Below are 15,935 nucleotides of genomic sequence, written 5' to 3' on the forward strand. Positions count from 1 at the left end.
CTGAGCTGGCGATATACGACATTTAGCACAGTTTATAAAAGAATTTCAGTTTTATCTTATTTGTTTCATACTCCTACTGACGTGGCCTTTAATCCCTCTATCACTACAACAATACAGGTTAGCTCAGCAAATCGGTTAGGTTACAGTATACAGAAAAAGCAAAAACTTTTAACACCTTTGTTCCACCAAAGTTTAAAATCACTAGATGAAAGACGACCCAGCCTGAAACGATGTGAACATCAAACAACTATTTATTTTTTCCCCATTTATCCTCTTTTTTGTTTTCTAAATTTGTGATAAAGTTTGTTCCTTTTTTTTTGTTTTCGATATAAACATACCACAGCGACCTTTGAATTGGCAGCATACGGAGTTGAAAATAAGTAGCTACAACGAAAGAGATGTTCTTGAAGTACCACTATTTACTTTGTGTATTTCATGAGTGAGTTATACTATCTGTTGGGTTTTGAGTTCGTTTCACTTTACCATGTTGTAGCCTAAATTAATTTAGGTATGGGAATAATGTTATGACATTTCTTCGAATTCATTATTATATAGGGGACCAACTGTGTAATATGTGTGTGTATATATGTTAAAGATTTCTTTTCCTTTTTCACTAGAGGTGAAATTGAAAAAAAAGAAAGAATCTGTGACGTGGAGGCCAAATGCATTTTATGATTGGCCATACCCTCTGCTGTGGACATACGTTTGTTTGTTTATTTTTTGAATTTCGCGCAAAGCTATACGAAGGCTATCTGCGCTAGCCATCCATAATTTAGCAGTGTAAGACTAGAGGGAATGCAGCTAGTCATCACCACCCACCGCCAACTCTTGGGCTACTCTTTTACCAACGAACAGTGGTATTGATCGTCACATTATAACGCTCCCACGGCTGCTGGGGTGAGCATGTTTTGGTGGGACGGGGATTCGAACCTGCGACCCTCAAATTGCGCCCTAACCACCTGGCCATGCCGGGCCGTGGACATAAGAGGCGTAATGGTATTTCCATGGTTTGCTGACCGAAGCTGTGCTGATGAGCTTTGAATAGGCTAAACTGCAACCTACAGTAGAGGGTAGAGCCAATCGAATAATGAGTGAGCTATACTTCATTATTATTCATTGTTACTTTAATTAACAGTATTGATTAGAATATTTATAGTTATATTATTCACAACAAATATTATTATACTTTGATTATAAAGATTGTTTTGCATTTTTAGCTTAATATCTGGATTTAGCTCTAACCTAAATATCTTAAGCTGCGATGGTGAACCTCGTGATATATTATTGGGTTTACGACCAGAAATATCGTTAACAAAAAAGGTAGCCAACTCGTCTTGCATTCTAGTCTTGATAAGTAAGAACATTAGAAGTATGTCTAACTTAGCTATACTCACTGCCAATTTCTTTTCAGTTTTGCTCTTAGTAAGTAGCTGGCTCTGATTGGAAATTAATATTTCAAACATATTACTTAAAAATATCAAACTTCTTTGCACTATCACATATGTTTCTGATTTTAAGGCTATTTTAAGGTATTGATTTAAATCGCTAATAAGCTCAATAGCCTACTTTGTTTAGATTTATACAAAGTTCATATATTTTTTATGTTATTAAACCATAACAGAACAGTTCAGTCAGTTTATTCTCACATTTAAACTACTGTAATATAGGAAACCATTTAAATGACTAACAAATAATGTAACTATAAAGATTTTTTTTGTATGTTCAAGAAAGTGTATTAAATAACAAGTCCCCCAGTGGGTCAACGGTAAGTTTACATAATAACAATGTTAAAATCCGGGGTTCGATTCCCAGCAGATAGCCCATTGTGGCTTGACTCTAACATACACAATAAAATTGTGCTATTGAAGGTATGAGATAGTTAATATGATTACTCTGGAGTAGTGATGCTCCAAATATCCGTCATGGAAATTTACGCACAATCAAAAATTTTACAAATAATTTCCAATATAACATTCTCAACACAACTGATTTTTATTCTTATATTGACTAGTCTATTCTTTTGCTTTCTTAGTTGTTACAATTTAACTTAGCTCTGAATAAAATTGGGTGTTCAGGTGAAATCTAGAGGTTATAGCCCTACCTATGTTGTAATGAGAATGACCAATCACGTGAATATCACAAGTTGCCAGGGTAAATGCAAGGTTTCTTGCAATCTGAAGAACATTGCATTTGGTCAATCTGGCCTGGAACATCATTAGAATTGTATTATCTAGAACAGAGGTTCCCAATTGTAGTTCATGAGTTACCTTCAGGCAGACTGTGTAAAGTTTGTAGATCTTGGAGCGAACCTAACACTCGAGACATTAAATATTCTCCTATGTAAGCAGGAATCATATGTAAAAATTAAGTGCAAAATTCTAAGTTGTATAGTTTTTTAATTAATGTTGGAAAAGTTTTGTGGGCATTGTAAAATAATAACCTACCTGCTGGTTTCTTTATGAAAGAAGAGTACTTAATTGATTGAGTTTTCATGTGATGGTACATTAAGGTCAGAGTTTAAAAGAAATATACTATTAGAGTTTTGGATTCCAAGATGTTGATAGTGCACAGAAAAGTAATTCTTTTTCTTATCTCACGTACTACTACATATCTGTGCAAGATGAGATTTTCACCTCTTGCAGTCCTGAAATCCAAATACAGAAGCAAGATGAATGCCGAATCTTAGAGAACCCTATTTGCAAATGTAGAAAGGTAATTCTGTAGTTAAAATTAATATCATAATGATTATGTGCTGATATTTTGTTAAATTATGTTTTCTAAGAAGACCCCCCCCCCCAAAAAAAGAAAAGCTTGTGAAACATTAATTGAAAACTTGGTTGTTAGTAGTCAGTCTTGTGATTCAGTAAATGTGATCATCCTGTGTAAATAACAGCAAAGACACACACTATATATATTCTTCCTGTTGAATAAGGGTTGTTAATTCTTTACTACACTCTGTATCCAGTCTCAGTACTACACCTTAATTAACTCCAGCTAGTAGAAAATAAAATAGTAGAGAGGGGGTGTTCAAGCAAACATTCCAGAATAAAGTGTATTCTTACAATTACAAGAGAACATGTTTTATTCAAGCAGAAAAACAGAATTTTGGGCAATTATTTCTTGTGCAAGACACTACCAGTGGTAGTCTTATTATTTGTACATAGAAAACCAGAAGACATATTTTATATAAAATTAGCTCTGCTGGTCCAGTGGAAGATGCTTCTAACAATAACCTACAATAATACAGATGATTTTTCTGGTAGTCTTTGGGAAATATTTAAACTTCACTGCATAAGAAATTTCCATAATAAATGTAAAATATCTGCTGATTTGTATATGACTCCATCAGTTTGTGTACATAAGCAACTTACTATTTCTATAAATATATTTGTTGTTAGTATAACTGATGTTCAGAAACCTGTGAACACAAATATTCTCTTTAAGATTCTTTAGCATTTTACATTTGTGGTATATCTAAATTGGACATTCACAGTCTTTAACTGGAGAATATTTTTCACAGGGAAGTTGAGAGGAATAATGGAACAAAAATTTTTATATTTTTGAGAAAATGACCACATGAAAGTACATTTCTTTGTTGTTCAGTAGAAACAGTTTTCTCACTATTCAGTGATTGCCCATTATTTTAAAACCTATAATTCTGATTCTGCTTGTGCAGCTACAAATTAAAGAGTTGTGCATATTCAATATTTGATGGCCATAGAGGAGTTTTTGTTTAACTGTTCAAACAAGTAGTTATTGTTTAAGCAGCCTTGGGTGTCATACATATGCATCACTATCTGAGATTGGTCATAGAGCCAATTAGAAACAAATACCTTCCAACAACAAACTGCATATATTGAATAGTAGTTTTAGATACGAGACCTTATAAACTTGAACACCCATAAGTGCACCTGATTTTAAGTTCTATTTATAATGTTTATGAACAGGGGGTCAAAAAAAGACTCCGTATTCCCACCACTGTGTAGTCCCAGCTTACCTTTAAACTTTACTTAAGTGGCTACAAAGAAAGTAAAGATGCATACTATAGGATTAATGGCACTGGTTAATATCCTAGGCTTCCCTCCCTATACATTAAACACATGAAGTCCTTGTCATAGCACAAGTGTTGTTGCTTAGACCAAGATAGCATGAGTTCTCCTGGATTCAACCCTGATATAGATACCTTAAACACTAAGCTGCCAAAATGCCTTTACCTGACAACATTCCTCTGTCTTATTCAACAGTTTTATTTTACTGTCAAATGTATATGTTGGATTACTTGTTTTAGATCTAGTTGTTGGAAATAGAACTATCAGAGGAAGGAGGATACTATTTTTTTCTCTTCAAAGTATCACATTTGACAAACTGTTTTTACATTTTCTTTAAAAAATAATAAATGCATATATACATAAAGTTGTTACAAAGCTAGTTTCATTTACAGTTTTGGTTAAAATTTGTAAAGATATTTTCCTTATTTTTTACATTTACAAGGATTACTTTGCATTGTTAGCTTAGTATATGAAATTAAACTAACCTAAACCTTCCAAGCTTGACAATGCACAGTCCTTGTTAAACCAATACATTAAATTATCTACATTCATTACTAAGTTAATTGTTAGATCAGATTTATATAGATAGCTTGATTTGTTCAGAAGTTATTGATGACAGGATTGAACTAATGGTTTAAATTGGGTGATCAAACTGATGAATGACTAAAAGAGGTCATAAAATCACTAGACCATTGATTGTGAGAAGAAATAAAAAATCATCCCAACATTGTTTAAATAAATATATAATACAATAACTTTTTAGTTTGTTTGGCATAGGCTGTACTTTTCAACAGCAAATATCTGTAAAAAATAACAAGGTAGAGAATATAAAGGTGTCCATAAGTGTGTGTGTATGTTCTTTTCTTCATAATATCCTTTACTGACTTTAACAAGCATAAGAGTGATGAAATATTCCAAGTTTACATATGAATTCAGTTGATGATGTGGGTTAGAGATTAGTACCCGGTGTTCACAATTTTTTCATCTTATGCTATTTTTGAACTTTAATAGGGTGGAATAATATGAATGAAATTAGGAATACCATTTATGTTAATAATAATCATATCATATAGCTGCACATCTAGATATAAAGCATTAATGAGGTCATCAGTCAGACATTCTACTTCTGATAATATTAGTTTACTCTTTGGTGTGCCCCTGGCTGATGCTGTAAGTTTATAAAACATTGTTTACAGTATTTTAATAACCAGATTTCAAAAGATGTTTTTCTCCTCTTACAAGCAATTACTGTAAGATATAAAACTAAACTTTGTGTGTTTCATTTAATATAGTTTCAATAAATAAACTTTTACTTAAAAGGTCTGCCATTCTTAGGCTGTGAACTACCCAGTATTCACCAGATTTCGTTACAAATCACGGGTATAACTAGATCTTACAAACATAATGCAACTTTCCACGAGCACATTGCAATATTTTCTACTTCTGCAAAAGAATACTGGAGCTCAAATAATATGTGATTTAAAAGTTCTTAACTTACAAAATTGATATAAGAGCAAAATGCAGGAAGAAGTTTCTATGTAGTTTTTAAATTTAGTCTTGGTTTTACTTAAGAAAAATATTATAAATTTGGTGCACAAAAGAAACTTTGTTTGGTAAATTTTCATTTTTTTAAACTAAAATATAAAAATCCATTGCTGGATCTTCATGTAGGAAGAAGAAAAAATTCAACATACACACAAACACATCTTTATTTCCTTTTATTATCAAAACTCTTGCTCTTCAGTATGGCTAGGATTATGAAATAGCTTTACATAATTCACAAATTTCTCAAAGCGAATAATAATAACATGGGGCATTTCTTGTTCCTCACAGACAAATTTTGTTGAAGTGAAACACACAATGTATTCTTGACAAACTGTACAGTTAACTAACAATATTTTTACTAATAACAATTATTTTATGTAAACTATCCATGCTACAGATAAAGCATTAGAAATATTCTACTTGAAGCTGTCTAATAAGATTAGGAAAAATCTTCACTTATCTTTACAGACTTAGCATTTTTACCAGTACTATCTCATGATAATCAAGATCTGAACTTCTGAGTTAGCATGTTTAAAGCATAACGTAATCCAAGCCACTTCACACTCACAGCAACAGCAGTATTTGTGTAAGTCAGAAGTTATTGTTACTCATCTCCTGACCCTGTTCCTCTCTTGACTCGTCTTTGTCTTGGAGACTGTCTGGGAGATCTTCTAGGAGACTTATCTGAAAGTATTAATAAGTTATTACTAAAACTGTTTCCACATTCTAAATGGCTCACTGATGTTTCATACTTAATGCCAAATTTTGTGATACTATAATACATTTGTCTTTTCATACTACTGATGATTACAAACACATATAAATTTTAATTTTACAGAGGCTGCTTTTCATGCAGAATTGATATAACATTTCCTTGTTATTACATATAAAATACTTTATTAATAGAAAAAATAATTATTTATATAAATTTTCCTATTAGATAGGTATATGTCCAAGTATGCAGCTAGTTTCACAGTGAAAAACTAGTAAAAGTTAAGCTGTGTCATTTAAACTTTTAATACATCTTATATTTAAGTTAATTAAATACCAATTACTGCTCAATAAGCTTCCCATACTATTTGATATGGAATTAATAACCCAATCATTCAAAAACTTAATGTGTCACAATTTCTAAGTAAGCAATGACATTCATAGACTTATTGATACGTTATGCATGCAAATTCAGGTCAAGTTTATGTTTTATCTCAAGCAACAGCATGCACAGTCCAAGCTCACCCGGCTCACTGAGGAGGCAGGAAAGACCGACCTGAAGATCAACACCAGAAAGACGGAGGTGATGCGGCTGAACAACAAACAAGAGCGCCCACTGCAGCTGCAGGGAAAAGACATCAAGGAAACAGAGCACTTCGTTTACCTTGGAAGCATAGTAAACAGAGACGGCGGCGCAGACGAAGACGTTAGGAGCCGGATCAACAAAGCAAGGCTCGTGTTCAACACCCTGCGACTCATCTGGAACTCCAAAGCCTTATCCCTGTGCAGCAAGATCCGCATCTTCAACACAAATGTAAAAGCAGCCCTCCTGTATGGGTCTGAGACATGGCGAGTTACGAACACCATCACCAACAAGTGCCTGCGACACATCCTAAACATCAGGTGGCCAGAGAAGATCTCAAACACAGAGCTATGGAAAAGGACAAACCAGAACCCAGTCAGCCAAGACATCGGGAAAAGAAAATGGGGCTGGATCGGACACACACTGCAAAAACCAGTTGACAACGTTACAAAGCAGGCCTTGGACTGGAACCCACAAGGGAAAAGAAAAGCTGGGAGGCCAAAACAGATGTGGAGGAGATCGGTCAGGAGTGAAGAGAAGGCTGCCGGAATGGCGTGGACCCAGCTGAGGAGAGCAGCCCAGAACAGAGTCCGTTGGCGAGGTGTTGTTGCGGCCCTATGCTCCACTGGGAGTCTACAGGATTAAGTCAAGTCAAGTTATGTTTTATTTCCCATTCATTTAAGGCTAAAACCAAATCTCAGTGATAATAGATTAGTACCAAGAAGACTCGTGGGTGATTGTAATTGCTCAGAAATATTAAGAATAAAAAAAAGGATAACTGGTTTTGTATCCTGAAAAAATAGTATGTACCTTTAACCTCCATCAGATCCAATGTGTACAAAATTCATGATTGTAATTGCTCAGAAATGTTAAGAATAAGAAAAAGATAACTAGTAACCTACTTGTTTTGCATGTGCCTGGAGAGTTGAATTTTCTGCACATTGGATCTGCTGGAAGTTAAAGGTACATAGTATTTTTGTCCTTATGATAAAAAGTTCAGGACACAAAATCAAATGCTGTCTACAGAAAATTCAATAACAGTACAACCTATTATGTCAAAAAAAGTCTATAATTAATTAATTAATATACATTGTTTATGACATTAAATTGACAGTCCACATACCAGATAGATATGCACTGAAACAGTACAGGAAGACTGCTGAATACAGTTCCTTGAGATATGGAGATTATATGAGACAAGCTGCAGTTAATTTTTACACGCTTAAAAATACTGTATATTTTTCAAAGTTGGTGAACAGTTTCTATTCCACATAAAAAAAGATTTATAGCTAATTTTCAGTTTTAAGCTCTTAGGTTATGCACAACTTCTCTATTTATTTTTTATGTATAGTAATTTAATTTTATAGAATCTTATTTTGCTGACATAACTGTTCAAACATTTGTTATTCTAGAAATCCATGCAATATTTCAGGACTTTGTCATGTCTGCTTTTTCCATTACAACAAAACTTGATTTCAATTATACCAAAATCAAACTACTTACTGAGTTCATTGAGTGTTTCTTTGGGTAGCCAGTCATAATCAACATCATTGACATTCTGGGTTCCCATCTCAACTTTTGGTTTGGCCGAAGATTTCTTCTTCTAAAGGTAAAGAGTAAGGCTTATACAACATATTAATTAAACAAAAGAGAAACATTAGTTCTCTAGCAGTACTAAAAACAATTTAATTAATAGGTAATATGTGTGATAGTTCATCACAATAAGTTTAATAATAATTTAAACCATGTCATTCTTTAATGACTCAGTATGAGCTACCAGTCAAAAGAATGCATTATAATATTTGTTGTATATTGCTGCTAACATGACATTTCGCTCAAAACCAGGACTCTCCAGGCCAGCTGGGCTATAACATTCAAAACCTTTAATAGTACAAATACTATTTATATCAGTAGTATTGAGATAATAAATGATGACAAGTTAAATGATTATCAATTGTACTGTAATATGACCTTTCAACAAATCATGCTCCAACAGCTTAGTTATTGCACAGTTGATATCATAATGCTTTAAATATAACATATAAAAAGTACAGGCAATACAAAAAACATTCAGTGTTTCCTTCACTGTTCTTCCACAAGTTTAAAATGAGATATTTTTATGAAACATTTATGATTGAACACTGCAAGCTAAAGCAGGTGTCTATACTGATATCCAATAGTGACAGGGTTGGCCAATGACCACACACAAGTTCAATGGTTTAAAATACTTTAATAAATTTCCTATATCTCATTACTGGCAGCCTATATTTAAAACATGACATTAGTTATAATATTGTAAAATACAAGATAACTTTTTTTTGACAAAAGTTACAATGATGTACAATGAAAAATAGATTATTACTGATGTTTATAAGATTTAAGTAGCTACTAGTGTCTAAACACCAATAACTAACAGTTACACTAATTCTTTGTCTATTAAAACAGACTGCTGCTTTTCTATAACCAGTGTTAATTCATCATTTACACTATGCGAGTTTCATTTCTGAGAAGTAGCCTTGAGAATTTATTTTATTATTATTTTTTATACTGGGGAGTAACCTAACCTTTCTGCTGGCTTGGGTTTATACTGGGGTTAGACAACGAATCACATGGAAAATCTAATTTCTGTTATTTGGTTGTTTTTTTTAGTGCTATTGGAAAGAACAAATAACAACACAAAAGTACTGTTGTTACAGGCATTGTAAGTATCAATCTACTCATTGGTTAATTTGAAGTTAAGGTAGCATATACCCTTTACATAGTGATATCTAGGTTTTGGCCTTTTTATCAGAAAAACAAATCTTCATACTATTCTTTTTGTACAAAAACATATTAAAATAAGATACAGACATATTCTGTCACATGTTATGTAACATTACCACTGTGGCTAATTCGCATGTTATAAAAATAAAGAAATACAAAAGAAATGTCTTATGTTCCTGATAACTTTTACAAACACGACTGAATTCTCCTGAAAAATGGGTCCAGACTTTGATGGAATGTGAAGAATTAATGTGAACTAAGGAAAACCCAGAAAATAAATTGTGATATTTTTTGACATTTAAAGGGTATACGCTACCTTAAATCTTCTCTGACTTATGAAAGTAAAGTGAACTGAAGAGTCTGTTTACATTTTCTACCAATACACACACATTAGTTCCAGTTTTAAATGGAACAGACTGCTCAAGAAAATGAGCTTTCAACTTCTATGGTTTCTACAGAAAATACTACAGTATAATTTACCATTAAATTTAGTTTGTAGCTCATACAAATCTACATAATTTACATTCCTCACTTATAACTTAAAATAACAAGATATGTTATTTTTAAAGTATATATATAATTTCTTGATCAACACTTGAACGGGAAAAAGTAAAACTTACTCCCATGTTTACAAGAAGCTGTTGGGCACCAACCAATAACAGAACTCCACAGGCAGCCAGAAACACATACAAGAAGAACCTACCCATAATAAGACAAAGATTAGTTCTGTACTGACCAGAAAACTACTTAATATACACTATTTGAAAACATAAAACAAGAAACTGTGTGTTTGTTATTTATCTCAAAAAATGGTAGTTAATAACAAATACACAAGTTTTTTTGAGGTAGTTATTAATTTTTTATACAAATGTGTTATATGCATTACAAACTTAATATGTATGTGGCTGTTAACAAACCAAAGAACTTTTAATCATTACTGTGGATATTTTTTCTCATTTTCTCTAATAAAATTACAAACTCATCAACTCAAACATTATATTACACGACACCCTTTTCCACAGTCTTCAACATACAAATACAAAGTCTAAACATTATTACAATAAATTTACTCACGTTTCACCATCCAAGCCTTCATCTATTTCAACAACATTTATAGTCTCATTAAAAACAGAATTTAAATACTGTATTCCATCCTGAAAAAATATGGAAAAAGTATGTTACTCTCAGTATCTTCAAAGGTGTTTTAACATTTTAAGTCTATAAAATCATCTGGGCAATATAAGAGTTACATATTAAACTCAAAGGTGTCCATTTATTACACTGATTTAACATTTACTGTTTTATTTTCAACAATAAATCAGTTGGCACAAGCAGAACCAGTCATATAAGTTACATACAGAACTATAAAAGTTTTGAAATCTCTTCACACTTCTTCAAATTATCATTAAAACTAAACTTTATTTTATTGTGCCACATTGAAAACCACAACTAATTATATCTGATCTACACACTACAGTACCAAATACTCGTTATCTAAACACTAAAAAACAAGTGAGTAACAACCAAAAACAGATTTATGCCTTTCACAACTCAAAAAGATTAACAGCTACTGCTGACAATTTTTATTGAAGAATGACTAAAAGATGTTAAAATAAACATAAAAAAGATAAAGCAACATTTTAAAGAACTCAACTCCTAATCTTTATGTAGAATAGAAGATGAAGAAAATGCACTAAATCAAAATAGTTTTAACAAGGTTATGCAACCACACCAAATCATGAGTTTGAGATGAGTCTTAGTTTACTCTGCTGGAATTTGATTGCAAAAAATGTGTACTCAAAACAATGAATATTTATTTAGTATTTATAGTATTATTATCATTACTTAGAATTTTAATAATTTTAACTATTTTTCCCAACTGTGGCCCAATGAAGGCTCAAGGTTGATTTTTGTTTTAAAAGCTTGGACTTTGCTAGAATAAAACAAGCATCAAGGTTTGCACACCCCTAGTTATTAACGTTTAAACCAATTTTAGAACCTTTTTAACAATGCTTTAATGAGCAGGTTTAAGGTCAGTAGCTAAAATGGCTACAAATGCAGCAACTTAACTGTTACTGATTTTGACTGTTCAATAGTATCTATAGCATTAGCAAATAAAACACACATTTCTTTTACACACGAGAAGAAACCATACTGAAAGTAACTTTATAAGAGATTGAAAATTAAATGTAGTTCTCAGCCCACACCTAGACCATCAGCAGTAGTCAACTTGGCTATTCAGATTTATAGCTTACTAACACAATTACCCTGGTAACTTCTTGGAACCAAGTTTTACATTAAACACTTTTCACATTTAAGAATTTATTTACTACTATCTGAAATTTACTAAGCTAGACCAAATTCAGCATTATATGTCATTAACATTTCTAGACTATGAACCTCATACAAAAAATGTAACATTAGCTATGGGCCCCCCCCCCCCCCCAGAAAAATTTCTGCAGACGCCCATGGCATTAGCTGAGAAAGAAGAAAAATTATGATAATTCCTGCAAATCAAAGCCATTTTTTCAACTGTATATGTTTAAAATAGGTATTAATAAATCCTCCAACAAGAGCTATGAGCCATCATCAATCTTGCTTTATTGCAACAACTGGTGCTAACAACTTTTAGAATTTGTGTTGTCTAGTTTATCCAGATCTACCATTAAACAAACTACTTAGAAACAGTTAATTTTACAAAACTTACAGCATCTCTATAGAGAAGGTTCACAGTCAGCCCGAAAGATCTTGCAGCAAAAGATTCACTCACGAAGAACTGGTAATACAAAGTGGCCTGCTGTTTTGGCTTTACTACTCGATTGTAAGCAATAGTAGTGAACTGTAAAAAAGAGAAACTTAGAAAAACTTGCTTCATGCTATACATATAAGGGAGAAATTATTTTCTTTTTCTTCAATTATTGGGATCTGTAGTAGGATATCTTGAACATGCTGTAAACATTAAATATCAATTTTTGGAAAATTTGCCTTCTGTGATTTGAAAATGAATTAATATTCTTATATTTTATTTTAATCTGTTACTAACTGCAACATAATTCAGGTAACAAGTTATCAAGACATATTCTCCCTTTGGGTAGTCACCAATGCTTGACTTGTCATGCTGGCTGAGTATGTCATATTTCTCTCTTACTGAAGATAACTAAGAATTATTCTTTTAACTTCCACCTACTTCTTAATGAGAGTTTTAAAGTCAGTCAACAGAGATAATAAACATTTTCAACAGTACTTTAACTAACATTTTCATTCTCCATTATTCCTACACTAGTGGGCTGCTAACAGCATTATAATCAAATAAAACTAATAACTGAATGAAAAAGTCTATACCCTTTAACCCTTTCCAAACAGGTCATGGGTCAAAGGTCATGTCATCATGTTTATTGACTCCCATTTCATGAATTTATGTCAATAAGTTTGGTATCGAACTCTAGATTATAATTCAGATTTTAGTATTATACATTTAGTTTCTTAATTTAAAAGTAAATATTAAAAAACACAGTTAAACACCAATTTCTGTGTGTCATGTGGTATACTGAATTCAGCACTGGTTCAAATTAGATGTCAAAATACTAAGTCTATAGTCTCATACGAATTAGCAACTCAAATTACCAATATAAAATAAGAACCTCACATCTTTTCTATTTCCTGAGATATCACTCATGTACTGAATCAAACACAGTGGCCCCGCTCACCTCTTTCCATTTTTGGAAATGGTCCCTTATATATATATACACTTACTTCAATATATGACACGAATAACTGATTGAAAGCTTAGAATGTCTCCCTAGTGGCTTTCTCAGCCATCTTAAAGTGTTAAGAAGCCATCTCATTCATTTGTACCAAGATTTCAAGGACGTAGGTTGTGTCTTTAGTCTGATCAAAATTTCATATTTTTTTAGAATGAAATGCAGCTTAGTTACTAGGCTTGATAAATTATAGTGGAATTCTATGGTATTGATAGTAATTTACGATTTTTTGGTTATTCAACTGTATATATATAAAACCTACAAAAAATGATTTTGTTTCATATCCTCCACGTGTGAAATTTTAAAAGGCTCAGCAACCAAGTATAAAGGTCGTAACTAGAAGAGATAATTGTTTACTTTACTTCTTTATTTTCTGTTCTATGTTTTAAGAACTTATTTGTAAATAGTAATAATGTACATACATTTATAATGCATAATAATTGAAATGAGACTGGTCACTTTGTAAAGACTAAAGGTCAGTTTTATATTATTGGATACGGTAACATGACAGCACGTGTCGCATCGTTGTAACTTCTATATTGTTAGCCAGGCACAGCTAAAAGGTCAGTATAATAAAAATAAATATATATAAATGTGTAATGTTACAAAATTTAAGGTATTTAATCTAAACATTTATGTTTTTGTGTTATAATCTGTGTTCATTCTAGAATGAAAGAGGCATAATTCATATTTATTTCCTAATTTTTTTATGGTGATTACAAGATCAGTCAAATCTACCAAACCTGTACAGAGATTCGCTAGTGAAAATAACAGCTGAAATATAGTTTTTTTTTATTAAGAATCATTTGATAACAATCTGGACATTATAAAGATTTCACATGTGAAATTTGAAAAGTTTCTGATGCATAAAAGTATTTTTGATCTCAAAATGAAAATTACTTTGCATGTTGGATAGGCAACATACAAAAAAAAAGACATGAGAAAAACATTCCTTAGCAAAGACTTAATAAAAAAAACATGGATTTGTAATATTCGTATTGGATGAGCAACTAAAATTTAGGGCATTCTATTTGTATGCACACAGATAAAACTAGGTGCACTGTATAGAAAAGTGATCATTTTATATCATAATGATTATAAATATTTTCTGTGTCATTTCTTACTTTCTACATTGTTAGTCTTCTCACATGACATCTGTGGATTCCTGGATAAGGTTCTACTCACATTTTGAATGTAGAAACTAAAGTCCATTGGATAACGGAATGATGCATCCATAGTTTCCAAGAAGAAATCTTTGCTTCCTTTGTTTGTTAAACCAACAAGAAACTGTACGTCCTTCCCTGCTTGAAGCTCTAGAAGAATCAGTTCAACTGAGTTAATTAACTAGTATAACCATAAACTAAATTTTTGTGTGTTTAATTATAAGAAAACAAAGAATAGTTAGTGACTTTATATTTTATTATAAAGGTTAACTGCAATTTACAAAAAGAAAATCCTGTAACAGACAAACAAAAAAGTCTATGATTATAATGGGAGGAAAACAAATAATCACTGAAATACTATTCACATAAATTACACCTGGGAAAATAAGTGACACCTTTTCTTTGTAAATTTTACCTGTATCACAATGACAGAAAAGTCAGTTGGTTGTAACAAATACTACAATTTTTCCTTACAAGTTAAAGAATCAACCAAAAGGTGCATGAAGAGTTCTGTGATTTTACTCTAATGTCCACTAAAACAAGTCCATAAGTCACAGAGTACAAATTATTCAAACTATTGCTGAATAAATCGTACAAAAATAGGAATGTTAACATCTTAAAATATTTTATGCGTTAATAAAAATGTCTGTTCTGTTTACCATGATGTGCTGCAGCAATTTACAGCTTTTTTATACAGAATTTTCACTGAAATACTTATTAATGTAAACTGAACATTAAAAAACAAGTGACATCTTTTTTCATTAATTTTATTTTCATATAAGACTGAACCTTATGAATTTGCATTGCAATCACAATGAATAAAGTTGGTTGTTTTATCAAAACTATAATGCACTTTTTAATTTGTAAAAAAAATCAAAACTGAATACTTATTTATGAATTAGTGAACTAATTTTACATGAAGAAATATTCTTAAATGATAGATCCATATAATGATTAGAATGAGCTGAGTCATCAGTTGCATACCATTGTTGTTAACAAAATATTTGGTTATAATATCTTAAAAAGTTCAGTCAATGTAGGAGATTTAATTTAGTCCTAAATCCATATAATAAACTAACCAGAGATGAAAGTGTCCCTTTCCTAAAAATCCTGAAAATAATCGAAGCCAAGTAAGGGGGGTCCGGCACCCAAAATCCTGCATTTTGATGCATGTTAGTACTTAAAATTCACTTAAACAAGTTACCCCATTTTTCTTACATCAATGATTATCAAATACATGCGAGAAATATCAAATCTGATTCCCCTAGTTAATGGATAATTTTCAAGAGTGCATTCTTTGGATTCATAATTTTCACTATTGGATGTCAAATTATATAAAGTACTAGCTTTTATAACTTAC

General features: G+C 31.7%; 1 protein-coding gene across 1 annotated transcript; it reads right to left on the reverse strand.

The window, feature by feature from the left end:
* Positions 1 to 5,750: 5,750 nt before the first annotated feature.
* LOC106462346 (translocon-associated protein subunit alpha-like) lies at positions 5,751 to 14,750 on the reverse strand. Its single transcript, XM_013922260.2, has 6 exons — positions 14,598 to 14,750; positions 12,359 to 12,490; positions 10,726 to 10,805; positions 10,272 to 10,350; positions 8,392 to 8,491; positions 5,751 to 6,278 (listed from the first exon to the last, which is right to left on the reverse strand). Exons 1-6 carry the CDS (start codon positions 14,646 to 14,648, stop codon positions 6,199 to 6,201), a joined length of 522 nt encoding a protein of 173 aa, XP_013777714.1. The 5' UTR covers positions 14,649 to 14,750; the 3' UTR covers positions 5,751 to 6,198.
* Positions 14,751 to 15,935: the final 1,185 nt, after the last annotated feature.

This window comes from Limulus polyphemus, unplaced genomic scaffold, assembly GCF_000517525.1.
Source record: "Limulus polyphemus unplaced genomic scaffold, Limulus_polyphemus-2.1.2 Scaffold1147, whole genome shotgun sequence".
Lineage (NCBI taxonomy): Eukaryota > Metazoa > Arthropoda > Merostomata > Xiphosura > Limulidae > Limulus > Limulus polyphemus.

What these genes read in the sequence shown, in the direction of transcription:
- LOC106462346 (XM_013922260.2), bottom strand. Translation starts at nt 14,648, where the DNA reads ATGGATGCATCATTCCGTTATCCAATGGACTTTAGTTTCTACATTCAA. An exon ending in ACCTTCTCTATAGAGATGCT is followed by an intron (nt 10,806 to 12,358) that starts GTAAGTTTTGTA and finishes ATATTTTTTCAG; the next exon opens with GATGGAATACAGTATTTAAA. An exon ending in AGAAACACTCAATGAACTCA is followed by an intron (nt 6,279 to 8,391) that starts GTAAGTAGTTTG and finishes TAATACTTTCAG; the next exon opens with ATAAGTCTCCTAGAAGATCT.